Source organism: Xyrauchen texanus, chromosome 24 (assembly GCF_025860055.1).
Source record: "Xyrauchen texanus isolate HMW12.3.18 chromosome 24, RBS_HiC_50CHRs, whole genome shotgun sequence".
Classification (NCBI taxonomy): Eukaryota; Metazoa; Chordata; class Actinopteri; order Cypriniformes; family Catostomidae; genus Xyrauchen; species Xyrauchen texanus.
Window position 1 is genome coordinate 29629893 of NC_068299.1, and position 20836 is coordinate 29650728.

Here is a 20836-nt window from a genome sequence, read left to right on the forward strand (position 1 = left end):
ATGAGAGGAATATCATTAACTTGCTCTGGTTGCCAGATATTTCACTTTGGCTAGCAAAAAAGAAAAAGAAAGAAAGATAAAAATGCAGGAAAAACCCTGAAAACACCAAAGGATTGATGTGATGGAAAGCATTTGAAGGATCCATTAATATATGTATTTTTTATTTGCAATAAGAAAATTAATTTTCAGTTACTGCAGCCTCTGATGTAATATGTAAGTAGCATTGTCCATTTTACGTGATGTGATTGGATCTCTATCTCTATTGCAAGGTGTATTTGCAATCCAGCTCAAGAATATACATATAGATCCAATCTGGATATCAAACGCATGCTAATGCCAGGTGTAAAAGTGTGCCAATAGTTGTAAAAGAGCAAAGGATTGAAGGCATCCAGTGTTTCTGAAGCTGTGCTATTGAGGAAAGAAAGAAGTTAGTCATTTGACTGTGTTTTCCTTAACCTGAAGAGTCCTCAAAAGTCACATCAGCATGAAAACATAGTTAAAACATCATCAGTATCAAAGAACATAATTAGCACAAGCCCATAGATATGTCTAATAAAAGCACATAATACAGTACATAATACAGTGCCCCTTCCATGTAAAAATTGTAAACATCAAACCAGTGACTGTGAAACGGTCACCAGCACCGCACAAGTGCTCTAATAACATAGCATGCGCCACTACTGCACCAACTCCAGCACTAACACAGAGAAGCCACGGAACTTCAACTACCACCAATTCACCAAACAAGAAATAATATATACTAGTATACCAATACATCAACCAATAAGCCACAGATACAGAAATAATGGAGGAACGAAACAGACGGAAAACACACAGAACATGAAATACGGCACAGGCACGTAAAGACTTACGGACACGCGCACACTCACAGGTCACGGACATCAAACGGCATGTGGTTGGAGATAAAACTTACAGGCACGTAAACTGGTTGAGCAATCATGAACAGAGACAGAAGAAAGTGGGAAGGCCCTCTGAAGGCTGTCCATGTTACTATGTACACTGCCTGACATGCACGAGCAGTCGCGCTCAGAGCGCCCGCAATCAAAACAACATGCCAGTTTCATTCGCTTGTAGACGGACATCTTGGCTACAGTCATGTGTTGGATGAGAGGAGAGGAAAGCAGCAGGTTAATGGCAAGGATCAAGAGTTTTTCAACCAGGGAAGTCTGAAGGTAACTTCTTTAAAACAGGAACAAAAAGTGCAAAGCCTTAGCCACAAGCTCTGACAGGCTTGACCCGCAGATGGAACACTGCACTCCCACTCAATGGTTTACTTCACTTATAATTTGTTTCTGCTTACATTTTCATAGTGAAGTATGATACGGATTTGTAGATTAATTTTAAATCTGATTTTGAAAAGATCTAATAGATGGCTTATTTGCATGCTATTTTTCCCAGGAAGCAGGAATCTCATTGGGGTCAAGCCCTGCCCTAAGGCTGATCATGTCATAAAAGGTCAAAAGGTCAGTATGACAGTGTGATCAGAGGGTGGGGCAAGGGACATTCAGGCAGAGAGGAATGGGTGAATGAGTTCAGCAGCAAAAACCTGTTTGGATAACATCCTCTGTATCTAAAGGAGAGGATCACGTACCTGTATCCCATCATGCAGCAGCAGGTTATCAGCATCACAACGTGCTACAGGCTCTAAAGGGAGCATTTTCTTTTATTTGTCAAACTTAAAGGGACAGATAACGCAGAAATAAAAATTCCAACATCATTTGCTCACCCTTGTGTTATTTCAAACCTGTAATCTTCCGTGAAACACAAAAGGAGATGTTAGCATAGGTTAATATACAGTACTCTCTAACATCTCCTTAAGAGTTTCTGTTGTGTTAGCAACAATATGAGGATGAGTGAATGAAGATTTTTCTGCGAGCTATCCCTTCAACTCTGCACACCACTGGGCTCATGCCAAAAGGCTATTTCATCAGTCCTCAGTCCTTGCACACAAATGCAAGATGCATTTGTGTGCATGAACACATGAATTGTATGTTTGACTCAAAGTTACAGTATGTAAGTCTATGTGCATGAGAGTGTATGTATGCATGTATGCATTTTCTCTCAAAGGAGCTGTGGTGAGAGACTATGCATTTGATTGCTGTGAACTGGACTAAAAACAGTTCCTGCTATGCATTCTCTTGGTGCCACCTTGTTAATAGACCATAATCAAGTCTGGCACCCTCAAAAAAAAAAAAGCAAACAATCCACAGGGAAAAACCTGCTTTGACTTCGACCTCCATCTGAGGTTATGAGCCCGAATTAAGAGGCCATTTTCAGCTGTATGCTGGAGAGATAATAGGGTAAATGACTTGGCCTTTAGAGCCATAACCTCAGGGACAGTTATTCTTGTAGAACTATGCATAATAGCTGAAATTAAGGAGACTAGGCATGCAGGAGGTGACCGTAGTCTTGTCTCTTAAATGGGAACCCGGTCAATTGTTTACAGGGCTTAAACAGATTAAGGCAATGCAAAAACATGCAGCAGCGGGGCTTCTACTTCAATTCATGCTGAAATCTGTCACTTCAGAGTCTGAGGGTTGACATTCATCAGAGCACATATGTTAGTCAGTGAAACATGGATGGCGGTATAGACATGAGACAACAGGATGATGTGAGTGACTGAACATGACAACACAGAGTCTATTTACTGAAGCCTCTTTAACAAAACAACCACATTTAGCAAGAATGTTCTCAGCAACTGTACTGTCTTTCCTCGCCCTAAAATCACAATACTAGTGACTAACAGGATATTTTTGTCATATATTCTGCAGAAGCTTACAGTACATTATAGCCTACTATAAGATGATACATCATTTAACCTCATGTTATTTCAAAGCCATTTTGGTTTCTTTCTTCCATGGAACGCAAAAGGAGATGTTAGGCAGTCACCATTCACCGTCATTGAATCTATTTCTATAGAATTAAACTTAATGGTGACTGAGGCTGTGATTACGCCTGCCTGATTTCATGAACATTAGGTGACTGGGGCAACATTTTTGCAAAACAAAGTTATTAGATGTTTTGCTGCACTTTCCCACTGAAATGTCCAGTGGAGGGCGCCAGAAGTGAGTGAAATGGTGTCGTAATCAGACAAGGTTTTAAAGGTGCATATTAGATGGAAGTTTTAATGGGTAAAACATACTTTCCTGACCTAAAACTTTAAACCTAACTGATATTGTTGTAAAACCAAATGAGAGTTAAACAAAACAGACATCCTTATCCTAAACCAACATCTAAACCTAACTGAAAGTGTCTAAAAACAAAATGAGAAATGAAAAAACAAAACCTGCACAGTTGTTGTAGCACCTCTAGTGTTAATTTCACCAAGAAACTACGACGAAACATAGAACGCTGCATTTAAAAGTCAGTTTGCAAAAATGTAGTTATACATTTATTTTAGATATGATTCCACATGCCGAAGTGTCCTTGGGCAAGACACTGAACCCCAAGTTGCTCTCAATGGCAGGCTAGCACCTTGCATGGCAGCTCTGCCGTCACTGGCGTGTGAAGGAGTGTGTGAATGGGTGAATGAGATGCAGTGTAAAGCGCTTTGAATACCGCTACGGTTAAAAAGGCGCTATATAAGTGCAGACCATGTCTTTCCTCCACCATCAGTGGTTGAATTATGCCTAATACCTCCATTTGTGTTCCATGGAAGAATGTCAAATGAGTTTGGAACAACATGAGGATTTGAATTTTGGGGTGAAGTATCATTGTAAATCAAGAGTGACTTAACATAAAATGAAGCCCTAACTACAACAAAATACTTCACACAAGCTCCTAGATTTATGGTAGAATCACAACCAAACACACTCCTACTTGTATATAAAAAATACAAATAAAAAAGAAAACAACACCCCAGGCATCTTGGTTTATACCTAAATGAGGAAAATAATGTGAGAAGTGGGATACCCTGTTATGCACACTCGCTAATAGCAGTCTTGCTAAAAAGGTTTATGAGGACCTCAGTGTTCTCGTTCCATTCCACTCTCATTAATAGAACTACAGTGACATCTAGTGGCCACGTTCTGTGCAACATCTACAGTAGGTCTATACCACCATGACTCTATTATGTTGAGAGATGCACTTATCAGTGAGGGCAGTGAGTAAAAAATGGCCCAACTAGTGAAAAGAATTGAAATGCAGAAGTGGAGTGTTTCAATTTCTGCAGTGGCTCTTGTGTTGTGTAGAGGATGGGCAGGGGCCAAGCAATAGAGACAAAGGGGAGGCTGTAGGCAAGAAGGGGACCAGATTGTTTTGATTGTGTTTTGGAGATGATGCTCGTTAAGTCTAAGAATTTGAAAAACTTCCCATAGAACAATTTCCCCTCTCTGAAAATACAACAGCATGCGAAATTGCCCCTGATAGTGAGTGGACTGATTCAAGTGGATTTTACCTCCCCCCTTGGGCTCTTAAAGTCCATGATTAATAGCAGCAATATCTATCGGCTTACTTGACATTTCATTTCAGTTTTCGTTAAGATTCAGGAGGGTCAAAAAACCTCTGAAACTAACCTCTGATTTCAAATATCAGAATGATGCAAAAAAAAAAAAAAACATAAATCTTGGTTATGGTAAGGCATTTAAACATGGAAATGAATGTGGCCAGTCCATAAACATTAAAACATTCTGTTTCAAAAGTATAGCCAAAATCCGTAAACATTATGTGTTAATTTGAATTCAGTTTGATAAATTCAGGGATTTACAGGCATTATGGGGTTTATCAGATAACATGGTTTACCGGCATTACATCATCATGAAGTTGTAATATTGAGTATAACTTTATCACATTCAAATCAAGTTAACATGTATAATTTTAAGTCTTGTTGCTATACTTTTGAAACAGTGAGTTTTTTATTTTTATGAAAAGGCCCCATTCATTGTAAGCACCTTACTTGAACAGTGATTTTAAATTTTTTAATTTGAAATAATTTTTAAGTGGTAATTAAAGGTGGGGTATGTGATTTTCTTTTTTGACCATTTTTTCAAAATAACTTGAAATCCTATTCCTAACCCACTTACTGGCTGTAAATTAGAAGCACTGAAATGAAAATTAAGCAATTTAATCATCTGTGGAACGGGCAGGACTCGAAAAACTCCAGCCAATCATTTTCAAGACCATCTAGAATCATTGGACAGAAAATGTGTCAATCAAACGGTTGTACCATGCCCCCCTTCCCCCACCACCCTGGCGCGCGTGTCCCGTTCGATGCGCATACTCAAAGCTCGTGACCCAGTAACAGGAAGCGATTGTATTTATGTATGGAGAATAGAGCTTTTATAGTGCTAGTGGGGTTGTTCCACATTTCTATGAATCCTGTTTTGAATAGAAGACCGCTGTACAGACGCCAGGGCTGGCGATGTTCTTTTTTTTTACAGTTATGAGAAAATCAGCTCTACACCTTTCAAGAGTGGTATGCGAACCCCTCCTCCTGCTGTGTCAACAATTTGCTCTGAAAAATTGTCTGACAGGTGAATGCACTGTTTGACTAGTGAGTCTAGAACACTGCTAGAACACTGCGCATCTGAGTTTTCGCTCGTGCATGATTGCGCGTCCATGTTTTTCGAATGGGTGGAGTCAGGGCCAGCGTTGGAGGAGAGAAGGTAGGACCTTAGAGTTGTGTATTTTCAAAATCTGCCGGCCGTTTTGCAAATCACATACCCCACCTTTAACATTATGCCACAAATTTTGTCAATTCAGCTTAACCTATATTGAACCTGAAACATTCATTTAAAGCTCCTTCCTATTACAAATAATGTGGCCTCTTCAGTTTGGAGGTAACTTCCATCTGGACGGGGACCAAAAAAAGAGCTTTTGGTCATTTTCAGGCCAGTAAAATCTGCTGTATTGTTTTGGGCTGAGGACAGTGGAGAGATGAGAGGTGTAGGAGGATACAACAGCTAGATACATGCAACATAGATATATAGATATGTATATATATATATATATATATATATAGATAGATAGATAGATAGATAGATAGATAGATAGATAGATAGATAGATAGATAGATAGATAGATAGATAGATAGATAGATAGATAGATAGATAGATAGATAGATATGTACTCTGGGCCACAGGAAACCCGTTTTTACTCACAATATGTCACTATCAGTGAGCATTTTAAATAAAGAGGCAGTATTCCAAGGCAGCAAGGAAGGAAATACATCAAAAAGTATGTCAATGATCATAAAGTGGGTGAAAAAAGAACACAAACTTCCATTAGAGCAATGGAAACCTCATCTACCTTACTGAGGCTATAGGCCTTATTTGAGCCGGGGGAAAAAAAAAGGGGGTACTTCATCAAAAACATACGACTGAGATGACAACAAATCAGAATAAAAGCAAAAGACAAGCTTTAATTCACATTTAAATGTTTTATCAAACACATTTGGTGTAACATCTGGCAAATTATTGTTATTATATTTCTACAAATACTTAAATGAAAAGGGACAGTTCACCCAAAAAAAAAAATAATAACTTATCAGTTACACACCCTCATGTTGTTCTAAACCTGTACGACTTTCCTTTATGGAGCACAAAAGGAGATGCTTGGCAGAATGTTAGCCTCAGTCACCATTTCATCTATTATCCATACATTGAAAGCAAATGGTTAACATTCTGCCAAATATTTCCTTTTTTATTCCATGACAAAAATACAAGTCGGGTAACAACATGAGTGTGAATAAATGATGGCAGAATTTTCATTTTTGGTAAAAAATGTATTCAGTGTGGAAAATAAATGAAAATAATTCTCCAATTAAAGGCAGCTGTTTAGAAGTGCACAGTGTAAGGCCACTGGTATTTCAGATGAATTAATCTTCTTGTGGCTAACAGGTTTGGACAAATGCTTAAATAGGTCAAGTAATAACAATGCATCATTTCAACATTAATGTTAATGTACGCTACACTAAACATTAATTCATAAATATGGCTTCATTCAATAAAACCAAATTTAGCACATGACGCCAACCATATTGATGGTAAATCTAAAGTGTTGATGCATGTTTACATAATTTAAGAAGGTGTGTGAAGAACATTTATATCAAATTATACATCTCTCATTAGTATGTAATGGCCTATGCTAGAGCTGCTCAGACAGTGGAGCTATTAATCTCTCTTCTACCTCACTGACTTACTGTCAGAAAGTGTTTTTGCCTGGCAGAGGCAGTAAGACATGACAGTGATGCATCTGATCAGCACAAGCATTGGGCGTTCTGGGTAAACAGGGTGGATATGATTGTTAAAATGATCCTGGGCCAGGAGTGTGTTTACGGTGTGTCTGGCAAGGGTGGGCAAAGCAGCTATTGCCTTTTGTTTTTCCACCTGACTGGTGTCATTACTGCAGTCTCTCTCCAACTGAAGCCACCGCAAACTGACAGCCTCTCTCTTCAGCCCCGCTAATCACGTCATTCTCTCTCTACATCTGTATCTCTCTCCGCCACTAGCATGAAGATGACTGGCTTTCCTCAAGAGTCCCACTCTTTTCACATTGTCATCTTTCGCCTTCCTTTTCTAGGCCTTCCATTTTAAAGCTAGTCTGTTTTTGATGAAGATGAATTCTGGTGTCTACGTTTCATTGCTGTCCACATATTCATTCATATGGCTCTTTTCAAAGAGAAAGAGAATATTTCTAGGTGCTTTAAACTGCTATTATTTTAGTACTTATTTGTCTTTTTACAGTGGTTGCAAGGCAGCGCTCTAACTTAGTATTACATTTATGCAGTTAATTCAGCCTGAACTCATAAACATACAGACTCCATTCAAACCTTGCTTTGTAAATAACTTCAGCATTATATGTCCTATCTATTTGTGAGTTATGTAACCTTTATACTCCTTGCGAAAGTTTTCCAACAGAAAAAGAAAAAAGAGCATGCCGAGTACAACAGCAGAGTTCAAGGCAGATCTAATGCCACATTTAATTTACTCATAATCAAAGAATAAAACTTTAGTGGTAAGTATAGCCGGCTATAACCAGGCACCTCAATACGTATTACGATACACATCACAATTAGATACATCATGATACATATGTTACGAATCGACAAATCACAATATCATGATTTGATTCTAATCTGATTCACAAGCTTTCAATTCCAGTAAATTTGGGTATATTTCAATTTTAAACAAATAATCTTTCATCTAATACTCTAATAATTATACAGGGGACTTAATAATTTAGTAAATTATGGAAATATTAAGATTACAAATGTTATTTTATGATTCGGTTTTTCATCATCATTTTAGCTTTTCAAAAATTCAAAATTCCACAAATTCCATGTGTTCCATCAATAAATGTGAAATTGCATATATTATATTGCATATTTATATTTTTTGACAGGTTTGTTGTTTACATGCCTAATTTGTACTATTTACAAGTATTTACATTGATATGAAGAACAAGAGTTAAAACGGTACTGTCTCTTTAAGACCAGCGGCAGGGACAGAAGTGTTTGGTCAAATGGTTTCTTTAAAGCATTTTATTATATGTATAAATAGAAATAAATGCTTCTTTTGTTGTTTTTGATCAATTACTGACTGTAAAATAGTGAGAGGTAGGGTGGGCGACAGTCGTAAAAAAATTATATCTCGATAATTATGTATTTGCTCTAAAATGGCTCAAAAGTGTTTTTGCTTGTTTTGTTTTTCAAATAAACACAAGGGAGTATGAAATTCAATCATTTTCATGGATATGCACTTTATATTTTATACACAATGATACATAGTAGCTTAACGTAAATCTAATAATCAAAATAATAATGATAATTCAGCATTATATTATAATCAACCTGACATGTCCCACAGTAATAATTTAGTATTATACAATGTTCAGTTGAAGTAGCTTTGCACAGTAAAAACATTTGAAGGTAAATTATGCTTTTTATTAAACAAAAGTAATATATTTTTGTCCTGTTTACTTCATCTACACCCTGGGGCTTTTATTTGTACACCGAAAGTGATGTCATATTTACTTCAACTTCACAAGGAGCTTTTATTTCGACACAAAAATGTAATGTGTATTTGACAGTTTACAGTGTTCTGCATTTCCAGAAAGACTGTAATCTCCTCCTTTTCTGTTATTCTGTGCCGTGTTTGTAGATTTGTGTAATAACTTGTAACTGTTACTAATGTTTGGAATTGTGTGAATGCTTGAACCCGATTTACTTTGATTTCACAATGCACGTGAACTGATCTGAGAGCGCCGCCATGCGCGTACACACAGATCAGGTCATCACTGTTTTGTTCTGAATCACACACAGACCATTTATCCATCTTTAAATCACAGCCTTTTGTGGAGTAATAATCACATATTGACTTGCCATTTTAATGTTATTTTGTTAATAGCCAAATGAAAGCACATTAAAATCATCGTAATATTCACCATGTTGGTCAATTTTACATCATCAGCAAAATTATCTTGTATATATCGTTAATATTAAATATATCGCCCAGCCCTACCGAGAGAATGAAAGAGACATTACTCAATGACAAATTGATTGTGTGGATCTTGCGACGACCTATTTTTTTCTTTATTGAAATGCTGGGCATGATATGAATAGACAAATAGTTCAATATAAATATCGATAGATGGACCTCAAATATTGATACAAAATTGTGAGAAAAAGTATTGTGATATATCAACACGCCCTAGTGGTTAGCTTACCTAAAGTTATTTTGCTGCCTTGAAAGCACTGGTATCTCCTTCAGAAAATGCCTATATCTATTTTATCTTGTTTTGAAATGATGTTACATTAGTATTTTTTTTTTTTTTAAATAGTATTGTGTAGTACTGTAGTATTGTATAGTGCTCACAGGAGGGGAGGAATGGTCGGGTTTACTTACTTCTTTTGCAGCCACACTTTTTTATCCTTTTGGGATCTGTGATGTCATCATGACAAGCTTTACAGTAGAAAAATGCTCTGAAGAAAGACAGTAAACAATTGAACATTCTCCTTCAACTATGTCCTTCACATTTCACAGTTCTGATTTGTATTAAAACGTGAAAAATAGTAACAACAAAAAAAGTGTGTAAACAAACACAAGAGGAATAGTAATTTTGATGGATTTAGATACCGATTACCTTTTCACCTCTTTGGCGTCACTGGCGATAAAGAATCCCAATGTCCCCTCTTGCATCTTAACGTGATTTCCCGGGTTGATCAGAATACTGTTTAATGAGAAAGAGGGTAATTCTCATTAACATGAAATAAATCTATCTCGCACATCCAAACGCTCTAATCAAGAGGAATGGTACACATGTTGTTTGACCTTGTTAAGAAGACTGATGAGAAAACATGCATAAACTGCCTAAAATTTTGCCACTGAAATTGTACTTCTCTTCCAAAAAGCAGTCAGCAAGGTTGTCAGCAAATGGAGCTATTGTAAAATACCCTTCAGACCACTTGGTTTCCATTTATTTAACTGGCTTCACACACAAAACAACACAACAACATGACTAGCCAATTTTAATTATTTTATCATACTTGAATGATGAGATAAAAGAAAGAATTTAAATTGGGATGGAAACAGTCGACAGGCCCTCTGAAACAGAAGGTGTGTGGTCTATATCTACACAGCACTGGATTACTTTAGTGCAGCTGAAATGCAAGGGAATGACCAGTAAAATTCAGTAAAATAGGCCTTTGGTTCTGCATCACATGTAAGTATGCAGTGGTCCCACAAAGTATTTGGACATGAAGTCATGCTAAAAATCCTAGTACATTAGAAGAAAAATATCAAACCAAGTGACATCTGCAAACAAAAGAAGCTATACCTTTTTTCTTTGAACTAAATTGAACACCTTTCTTAGAAACCAACTGGTTAAGGTAATTTTAATGGATGTATTAAATATCAGTTTACCTCATGTTTACACAGGTATCCTAAAAGAGTAACCACAGGTGTCCTTCATCACATTAACTAAGGCCATGCTCCATTTTGACAAAAAAAAAAGTGTCACAATACTGTACTTTTTGTCAAAATTTTGCACAAAATATAGTATAAATATAGAATTTTAAAACTTAACAAACTTGTTTTTGTGAAAAAAATTAAAAAAGAATTGTAAAGTATGTTAGAGCAATTTGTCCATTAAAATTTTTACTTGGTTTTATATTTTGCTAAACAATACAAAAACATTAAATACATTATTAAGTATGGCTTGAAAATATTTGGGGCCAAATATGGGGGCAAAAGTGAATTGGTCAGTTTTACTTTTGGTTGCTATAGTGCAGAAAGGGAGGCCAAATTCTAGAGAGATGTACCTTAAGAAAACATGGTCTTTTTTTAATTAAATTTATTTATCATTACATTTTAAATGTTCGCTCATAAGCCACATGGTCCATTTTTTTTGTAAATATAAGTCCATCATGACATCATCAGAAAAATAAACATGTGCACTCCTCTGTGATTTGACAGTAAACATATCTACCATTCATTATCAAACCTGAACTAACACTGTCAGTGTCTCGGTGTGACTTCCCTTGGTGGGCAGCACATTTTGATGTTTATGATGTCAATGTCAACTTCTGCCAAATATTTTGGAGAGTTTGCTTTGTAAGAATAGAGATCCAGCAGTGTGGACAGAGTCACTACTGAATCACTGTATCATTCCCCATTAATTAGACAGAGACAGGACGACACAACACAGCCATTAATGCTTGCCTGTTGTTAGGTTTCAATGGATTTAGTGGTGACTGCAACACTTGACAAATGTCCAGCCTGGCAGGAGTGCCAAGGCCAAAGAGCCCAAACGAAAGAGAAAGCTATAAACTGCCGTTCACATTGGTCATGTACACACTACAACATTTTGGAACTTTGCAGGAGTGAATACCCAAAATTTTTGTTTTTTGTGTGTATAGAATACAGGAGTTCCTTCGAAATTACAGTGAATTACAAGTGATAACCATAGCAACGCTACAGCATCAAACACCTGTAAATAAGAAACATGGATGCCCCCAGTTTAACCTGTTTGGTGTTCACTATTTCTGACCAAGGACATATTATCAACCTGAGATATATTATTATCCTGCAATTTTGAATTAACTGCCCTCAACAGAGTGGACCCCTCTTTTGTTTTTTTTTGCATGTTAAGCATGTGTGTGCTATCGTGTGGGTTACCCTGAGATGGCAGGGCTGGTGAGAGAAACTACAGTGGAGAGTAACAGACTAGAATATATGATTGAGCGAGGACAAATATCTCGGTTTATGTGATTTGACTAGGAGAAAACAGGACACATCTTTCACGCACTATTTATCATGTCATTAACAAGTTGTTCAATTCAGTTCTGTACACATGGAAATTATTAAAATGCAGTTGTCACTACATTAATTCTTCAGGAGTCAATTTGTTTGTAGAATGTTGTTGTCACTCCAGCAAATTACTGAACAGTGTGTGTACAGAACATGATTAAGAACTAAAAGGAGAGTGACAACCATATTTAGCTGCAGTGTGTCCATGACCATTAAAGCCACATTCAAGATGTTCCACTAATCTATAGGATAAAGAAGTCTTAACTGGATCTCACAAATTCATATATTCATATATTGTTTGATACATGTATTCTATCAAATCTCTTTCCTCTTGGCTCAAAGCATAACCATTACATTGGGAATGAAGACCGTAAGAGGGGGATTTAATCCATCATAAAGCGAAAATTGACTGGATAGTTATTGAAAATGTCAAAAGCGGTCTGTTTTGCTAGAAATCATTGCTTTTATCACTAAGCTTTACATCTGATTAAATAGCCCCCTTAGTGAGAAGCAGCACATTTGGCATGCTGTTCAGAAGATGAAAACAAATGGACTTGTTCACTGACAGATTCACACACATTGCTCCCTAAATGTGAGATTTTCACACTGATTGACACAAAATCAGAAAGGAGCCCCTTGCAGTGGGCTGTTTATTGACTGATTGCATGGCATCAACTCAGATCAAACCTCATATTATGGGAAACAAAGCAAGCATCACATGTCACAGAGTGTTCGGGCATGCGGTTATCAAGAGTGTCACAACCAAGGGCACATCTAAAAGAGAGCAGGTGCAGCCACCGCACAGTGGCACGTAGATGCAAACTTTTGCAGTAACTTCTGTGCAGTTGGATTGTTGTACAGAACACCAAACTGACAGGAAGTGACCTCACTTCATAAACATCTACTCAGAGACACACAGGCATTTGGGGACATGATGAATGCCGGTTCCAGACACAAACTGACAAACAAACCTACCATCTACTCAACACTGTCTGTCTCACACTTATGTAAAAAATACAAATCACACTCGCTCCTACACAGACACACAGTAACAGACACACACAAAGACACATTAACGCAATACAGTGTTAGAGTGGTAATGACAGAAAAGGCAGAGATGGTTGCCATGGGTAATGTGGCCTTGATTAACCAATCATTCAAGTTGTTTAGGATTTAAGACTGTGAAGTGAATGTATATTTTTTTTAAATATATATATATATAATGCACTGAGAACAGTTTTTCTGTGCATTAAGGTTCCATTTAGAAGCCTTTCCTCTGTGCATTACAATATGCTCTTGGCAAAGAGCAATAAGAGAGAAAAACATGAAGTACTGTTTGCATGGAAAGTACAATGCTGAAAAACACAGGGGCAGAAATGGCTCATGGCTGATGAATACTGAAAAATAACTGAACAGGGGGAAAAGAAAGGGAAAGGACGTTGAGACAAAATAAGATTTATGATGTGGATAAACGCTGCGTTGATATGTGAACAGCACACACAAAGAAACGCGAATTGAACAATTTCAACTACTCTCTCTGCCTGCAAAGAAGTTAGTGCACTTAGCACAAATATCACAATAAGAGAGAGATAGCAAGACATTTTGGCCATTTTTGAGATGGGGGATGGTACAATATCCTTAAGTTTTTCGCCCAGAGTTGATCTAAAGTGTGGAGGGGTGAGATAATGAAGAGGGCATACCGCTTTCTGCTTCTGCAAACAACAAGAAAACATTTTAAATCAAACATAGACCAAACAAAAGGCGTTGTGGTGTACAGTACCTGTATCTGCACATTGAGACGAAAAAATATTGGTCAATAACTAAAGTAGAGGGCAAAACACCATAAAAAATACTCTTCGCATTGGTTAACTCTGAAAATTATGGTCTAAATACCAAAGTGTACTTCAATGTTTAGGCAGTGAACTTCAAAATCAGCCTAGAATACCAAATTGATTGTTCCACTAAAGGATCATTTTGTGCCCTCTAAAGGTTTTGTCATTATGTGTGGTATGGCAAAGTTATTAATCAAACTTTAATAGATATCCATTAGAAAATAATCAAATTATATGAACTGTATCATACCAAGTGATAGAGTAAAAAACGTCTCGGGTTACATGTGTAACCCTTGTTCCCTGAAAAAAGCGGAACGAGATGTTGCGCTGCTAAGCGCTACGGGGAACAGCTTTAGCTGTGAGCCGAGCTGAATAATGTGTGGAACACGTCAATGAACACTGACCGGAATTTATAGCCTCGGCTGATGTAATCATTAGATGCACCTGAGGCCAGGCTATAAATGGATACGTCACCAGGTGTCGTCATATACTTCTTTTTGAAGAGCAGTCCTGGGACGTCCCAGTGCGGCAAAGCAGCGCAACATCTCGTTCCGCTTTTTTCAGGGAACAAGGGTTACACATGTAACCCGAGACGTTCCCTTTACAAAAAGCTTCACTACGATGTTGCGCTGCTAAGCGCTACGGGGAACGCAATACCCACGCCGCCGCACTTGGGGCTGTCCGGACCCCTACGGTTGTGCAGTGTACTCACAAAAACACGAGAGGTCTCAGACATGAGCTTCAGATGTCGACTCAAGGGCATAAGAGCCCGGAGTAGCAAAGCATCTAACCCATAAAGTTCGATGAATGTCTGCGAAGAGAACCCTATCGCAACACAAACTTGTCATAAAAACTGAAGAATGTGAGCGGAGAGGACCAGCCTGCCACATCACAAACTTGTTCAGGCATGAGCTGAGATGTCGACTCAAGGGCATAAGAGCCCGGAGTAGCAAAGCATCTAACCCATAAAGTTCGATGAATGTGTGCGAAGAGAACCCTATCGCAACACAAACTTGTCATAAAAACTGATGAATGTGAGCGGAGAGGACCAGCCTGCCGCATCACAAACTTGTTCAGGCATGAGCTGAGATGCCGACTCAAGGGCATAAGAGCCCAGAGTAGCAAAGCATCTAACCCATAAAGTTCGATGAATGTGTGTGAAGAGAACCCTATCGCAACACAAACTTGTCATAAAAACTGATGAATGTGAGGGGAGAGGACCAACCTGCCGCACCACAAACTTGCTGCAGAGGGGGACCTCTAGCCAAGGCTTTAGAGGAGGAGAGCCCTCTGGTAGAGTGCGCCCTAAAACCTACTGGCGAAGCTTGATCGTGCGCCTCGTAGGCCCGGGCAGTAATGTCCCTCACCCAAAGTGACATAGTCTGTCAGGACATGACCGCCACCCAGTCACGGCTTCCAAATGAAGAATTGCTGCCCTGATTTTACGCCACTAGCAAATGCGGTGGACATAAATCTGACGGGTACAGACTGGACAAAGTCTGAGAACTGCTCTGGCGTTACAAACGGCAGGGAGCAGAAGGCTTAGAGAATAACCGGCCAAGGGTCGCGAAAGGCACCTTGGGCAGGTAGTCAGGGTGAGGGTGCAAAGAATGCTTTTGGTCCTACCTGGGGCAACTCAAAACAGGCCGGCAAGAGAGACAGAGCCTGTAGGTACCCAAGTCTCCTCAGAGATGTAATTGCCATAAGAAAAAACATCTTGAGAGTCAGAAGTCTACCAAACGCTGACTCTAGAGGTTTTAAAAAGGGGGGGTCTTACCCTATGAAGAGGTCCTAGCAAGGATGCCTCTTAGAGGGCACCCTGCCCACCAAGGCGTGGCAAACCGAAGTGGAAGCCACATAGAACCTGGCAGTGGCGAGGCAAGTGCCCGCTGACAGTTCTTTCCACTGAAAATCCAGAACTGAAGCAAACTGGCAGTTAGCTGGTTCTGTAATTGAACTTATTAGAAGGAAACGCATGCAGGCGCATTTGTGCCATGTATGCGCCACCACAATCAGCACCCCCGAGGGGGGGACAGGGTGATTCGGGGAGAAGTAGAGGAGACATTGCGCTATCAACAGAGGCGAAGAGGTCCTCTTCTGCCCTGTAAAATCTACCCAGATCAGTTCCAAGGGAGGGAGCCCTAGCACTTGCAATGGTCTCGATAACTTCAGGAGAAAGCCCTGTGAACCTCAGTTGGTACCCTACAGGGGCCAAGCATGAAAGGTTTCACAATCCGGGCCGGGATGAATATGTCCCCGAGCCTGAGAAAGAAGGTCCTACCTGTTCAGAATCGCCCAAGGCGAGCCGTCGAGGAGAGATATTAACTCCGAGAACCATATCCTGTTCAGCCAGCGCAGCACCATTAATAGGAGGCAAGACCCTTGCTGGTGAACATTGCCAAGACTCCCGGGAGCAGAGAAACCGGGGAAAGAAACGCATACAGACGCATTCTGGGTCATGTATGTGTCTTAACGTCCAGACCCAAGGGGGCTAGGTGATTTCAGGGAGAAGTAGAGGAGACATTGCGCTATTCATAGAGGCGAAGAGGTCCTCTTCTGCCCTAAGATCTCACCCAAACTTGTTCCAAGTGGAAAAAGCCCGGCATTTAAAAAGGTCTCGATAACCTCAGGAGAGAGCCCTGTGTTCCTCAGTTGGTACCCTTAGGGGCCAAACATGAAAGATTCCACAATTTGGGGCAGGGATGAAATATTGCCCTGTGCCTGAGACAGAAGATCCTTTCTGTTCGGCATCGCCAAAGGCGAGCCGTCGAGGGAAGAGATTAGCTCCGAGAACCAAGCCCTGTTCGGCCAGCACGGTGCTATCAGTAAGAGGCAAAAACCCTTGCTGGCGAACTCTGGGCAACTACTACCTTAGGGTGGAGTTCTTAACTCCCCCGTTGGTATTTTCTGTCTGGACCGTAAATCTGCTCCCATATCACGGGCATCCAGGGATATAACTGACCTGAGTGACAGGAGCTTGCCCTGGGCCCTAAGGAGAACCCAACGTGTCAGAAATACAGCTGACAAGAATGTGGGTCTCCTTGATGATTTATGTAAGAGGCTACCGCTGCATTGTCCACCCGCACCAAGACATGGCAGCCTCAGGAGGAGGTATTTCAGGGCCAGAAATACAGCCATCAACCCGAGACAGTGACTGTGACAACCGAGCTGACGACCCTCCTATCCCCTTAAGCTGGACGACCACTTAAGGCCGCTACCCCACCCATCAGGGAGGCGTCTGTCGTTAGCAGCCTGCGACAACAAGACGCACCTAGAGTGGGACCCAAGGCAGAAAACCGGGGTCTGAACCACATAGAAAGGGAACGAAGCCTGAGGCGCGTAACCATATTTAGCCTAGGGGTTTTGGGCCTTGGAAGAATCCCCTGGCTTTTGGCCACAACAAAAACGGTCTCATGAGCAGAAGGTTCAGAGGGATCACTGTGGACGCATTCGCCCTGAGACCTGGAAATCATTGATACTGATAACAGTGCAACCTTGACCTAGCCTGACTTTGCTCAGGGTGATCTAAATGGACTCAATCCTAGCAGGAGACAGTTGTGCCCACATTGAGATTGAACTCCATACGATGCCCCGATAAACAGTGTTCTGAGTGGGAGAGAGGACGCTTTTTTTGGCGTTGAGCCTCAACCCCAGAGAAACAGATGAGCTAAGACGATGTCCCTGTGCTGAACTGCCAGTTCCTGGAACTGTGATAGGATCAGCCAGTCGTCTACATAATTCAGAATACAGATGCCCCGGAGTCGCAAGGAGCCAGCGCTACATCATGCATTGTGAATGTGCGGGTAAAAAGGGCTAGGCTGAGTGAAAGAACCTGACCCTGGAAGACTTCGCCCACGGAAGTGAACCTCAGGAACTTTCCATGTTGTGGCAGAACTTCTAAATGAAGTATAGAAGTGCGTCATAAGATCAATGGTGACCAGCCAAACGAGTTGTAGGGCTTGAGACACGACCGTCTTGACAGGCATCATCTTGGAGCCAGACGCCACCCCTCACCCTCCATGGGTAACGGGAAGTATTTAGTGTAATAACCTAACTCTCTCTCTGGAAGGGGAACACATACCATGGCCCCTTTAACCAGGAGAATGAGTTTTTGTTTTTACAAAAATAAATCCGGTTTACGGTAGTGAGAACACGCTGTTGAAACGCGGAAAAGCGGAGAGTGAATTAAATTCTGACGCCCTTATAAGACCCACAGAAAAGAATATATCCGGCAGGAGTTTCCACGCTGCCAGGATTTCTGAGATGGGTATTATATTTTAACACTTCCTGTTGAGGGGTTGTCGGGTGTTTCGCGTCCTGAATAAGATGCAGGAACAGCGAAAACACCCAATTTTGATGGAAGCCTCTGCAACCCGAAACACAAAGAGGTGGCGGGAATGGGGGGCTTCGAGGGGGTACCGGGAGGGGTGAAGTGAAACACGCGCCCCGTCCCGAGGGGAGCTACCCCCTAATCTAGGCGCAAGACCGTCAGGGTTTTCTCTTACTAGAATTTATAGTCCTGAGGTCTTGCTTTGGGGGCTGGTGAGGGCGGCGAGACTGTCCCCAATCCCTGGGAGGAGGAGCACGACTCGCCACGCTTTGCTTTTGAGCCTCCCTTCAGTCAGGACCGAGGTGGGTCTGAGGCTTGCTCGTCAAGCACAGAACCCACACTCAGGTCGTCCAGGAGGTCCAACAGCATAGTGTGCAGAGCAGCACCAGCCTCACCTGCTGCTTGATAAGCCCTTCCCACTAAAGTGGAGGTTGTCCTACAAGGCTTTGAGGGGAGAGAGGGCTTCTTAAGTGACGATGCCGAGCCCAGCGAGAGATAGCCCGCAAGCGTCTCTTCGACCGGCGGCATCACTGAATACCCCCGTGCCTCAGCACCCACGATAGTCGAATATAATGACGTCGAGGGTTTTTTTTTAGGGGTTCTCCATGAGCGAAAAAGCTCTTCATGGAGGTTATCAAAGAAAGGGAAGGGACCCATGAGGCGTTCCCTTTCTTAGACTGGAAGATAAAATCTATCCCCTAATTTGGGCGTTTGGAGCGTTTGGGGGTCTCTTTTTCACGTGGCCAGTCCAATCTGGCAACTGCACGAGTAACAACATCGAGCAATTCCTCCGTAGATTTTTTATCGCGGACGGAAAGCTCGGAGGCGGGAAGAGAATCGCGATCCACCTCATGATCCGAAGAAGCATCGGAACGCGCTTCGAGATCATGTGAAGGACCAGCTGGGTTTGGGGAGAGAGTGAGAGAAAGGGGTCAACCCGTCTCTTGCTCCTCAGCCAAACCCATGCACGAGCCCCACGAACGATCTTTTCGTGAGTGCTGACTCCCGGAAGCAAGCGAGGTGAGCACGACGCACTCTGCCTGTTAAAGCAAATCGCAGTGCTCGCACCCGCCCTGATGCAACGCGAGAGCAGCGTGCTCTTACCCCCAAACAAACAGCAAAAACTGATGTGTGCCGTCTTCAGCTATAGAGCGAGAAGAGGGGAACACGCACCGTTTGCGGCTTTCAGTCATTCTCTCTCTCTTTTTTTTTTAGAAATATATATATATAATATTTTCTAAACAGAAGAGAAAAATAGAACAACGTTCACTGCACACTGCCTAACTGATTCTATCTCCTAACAGAGGAAAGAAAGTTTTGACAGGGTGTGTGAACACACAGAAACAAAATCGCTCTGAAAAAAGAGTTTCTGACGACACCTGGTGACGTATCCATTTATAGCCTGGCCTCAGGTGCATCTAATGATTACATCAGCCGAGGCTATAAATTCCGGTCAATGTTCATTGACGTGTTCCACACATTATTCAGCTCGGCTCACAGCTAAAGCTGTTCCCCGTAGCACTTAGCAGCGCAACATTATAGTGAAGCTTTTTGTAAAGGGAACAACCTTTTCTTCAGTCAATGTGTGTTTTGGTACGGAGAATACTGAACATGCGTGGCACTTTTATATGATATTGTTGAATAACAGGCTTCAGAGTTACATTTTTGGCAGGCAGGTCAGTCAGAATGAGTATACTCAATAATCACTCTGAATTCAGACCTCTCTGAGAGGCAGTAAGGCAAAAAAATATTTTGATCCATCCACAGTAGGGGTGAGCGTTATGACTAAAATCTTATATCGTGGCACGGGTCATTTTAAATCATGGTTCTGGGTAGGCCTATACGTTCAGCCTACTCATATAATTTATGAAACTAAAGCAACATTTTTGCAAACTGACTTTTACGTGCCACGTTCTGTTTCGCTGCAGTTTCCTAAATGTACACTAGAGCCACTACAACAACTGCTTTTTATTCACTTTCACACAAATCACTAGCACACTGGCTGATTATGACTTAATAAACATATACAGTTGATATGAGAAGTTTACATACACCTTTGCCAAATAAATTAAACTCAGTTTTTCACAAATCCTGACATATAATCATAGAAAACATTCCCTGTCTTAGGGCAGTTAGGATCACTACTTTATTTTAAGTATATAGCCAGAATAATAGTAGAGAGAATGATTTATTTCAGCTTTTATTTCTTTCATCACATTCCCAGTGGATCAGAGGTTTAAATTCACTTTGTTAGTATTTGGTAGCATTAAGTTTAAATTGTTTAACTTGGGTCAAACATTTTGGGTATCCTTGCACAAGCTTCTCACAATATTTTGCTGAAATTCTTTCCCATTCATCCAGACATAACTAGTGTAACGGAGGCAGGTTTGTAGGCCTCCTTGCTCGCA

General features: G+C 40.7%; 1 protein-coding gene across 5 annotated transcripts in view; it reads right to left on the reverse strand.

Annotated features, from left to right (window-relative positions):
• The window catches only part of kcnma1a (potassium large conductance calcium-activated channel, subfamily M, alpha member 1a), a 300462-nt gene that overhangs the window by 46088 nt on the left and 233538 nt on the right, over window positions 1-20836 (reverse strand). For 3 of the 5 annotated variants that reach the window (XM_052089534.1, XM_052089532.1, XM_052089533.1), the window contains exons 17-18: window positions 10102-10188; window positions 9864-9940 (exon numbers count right to left, since the gene is read on the reverse strand). In XM_052089534.1, coding sequence (XP_051945494.1) covers window positions 9864-9940; window positions 10102-10188 — 164 coding nt within the window. Of the gene's footprint in view, window positions 1-934; window positions 1109-6119; window positions 6129-9863; window positions 9941-10101; window positions 10189-20836 lie in introns of all 5 variants that reach the window. The other 2 variants (XM_052089530.1, XM_052089531.1) reach the window with 2 other exon arrangements.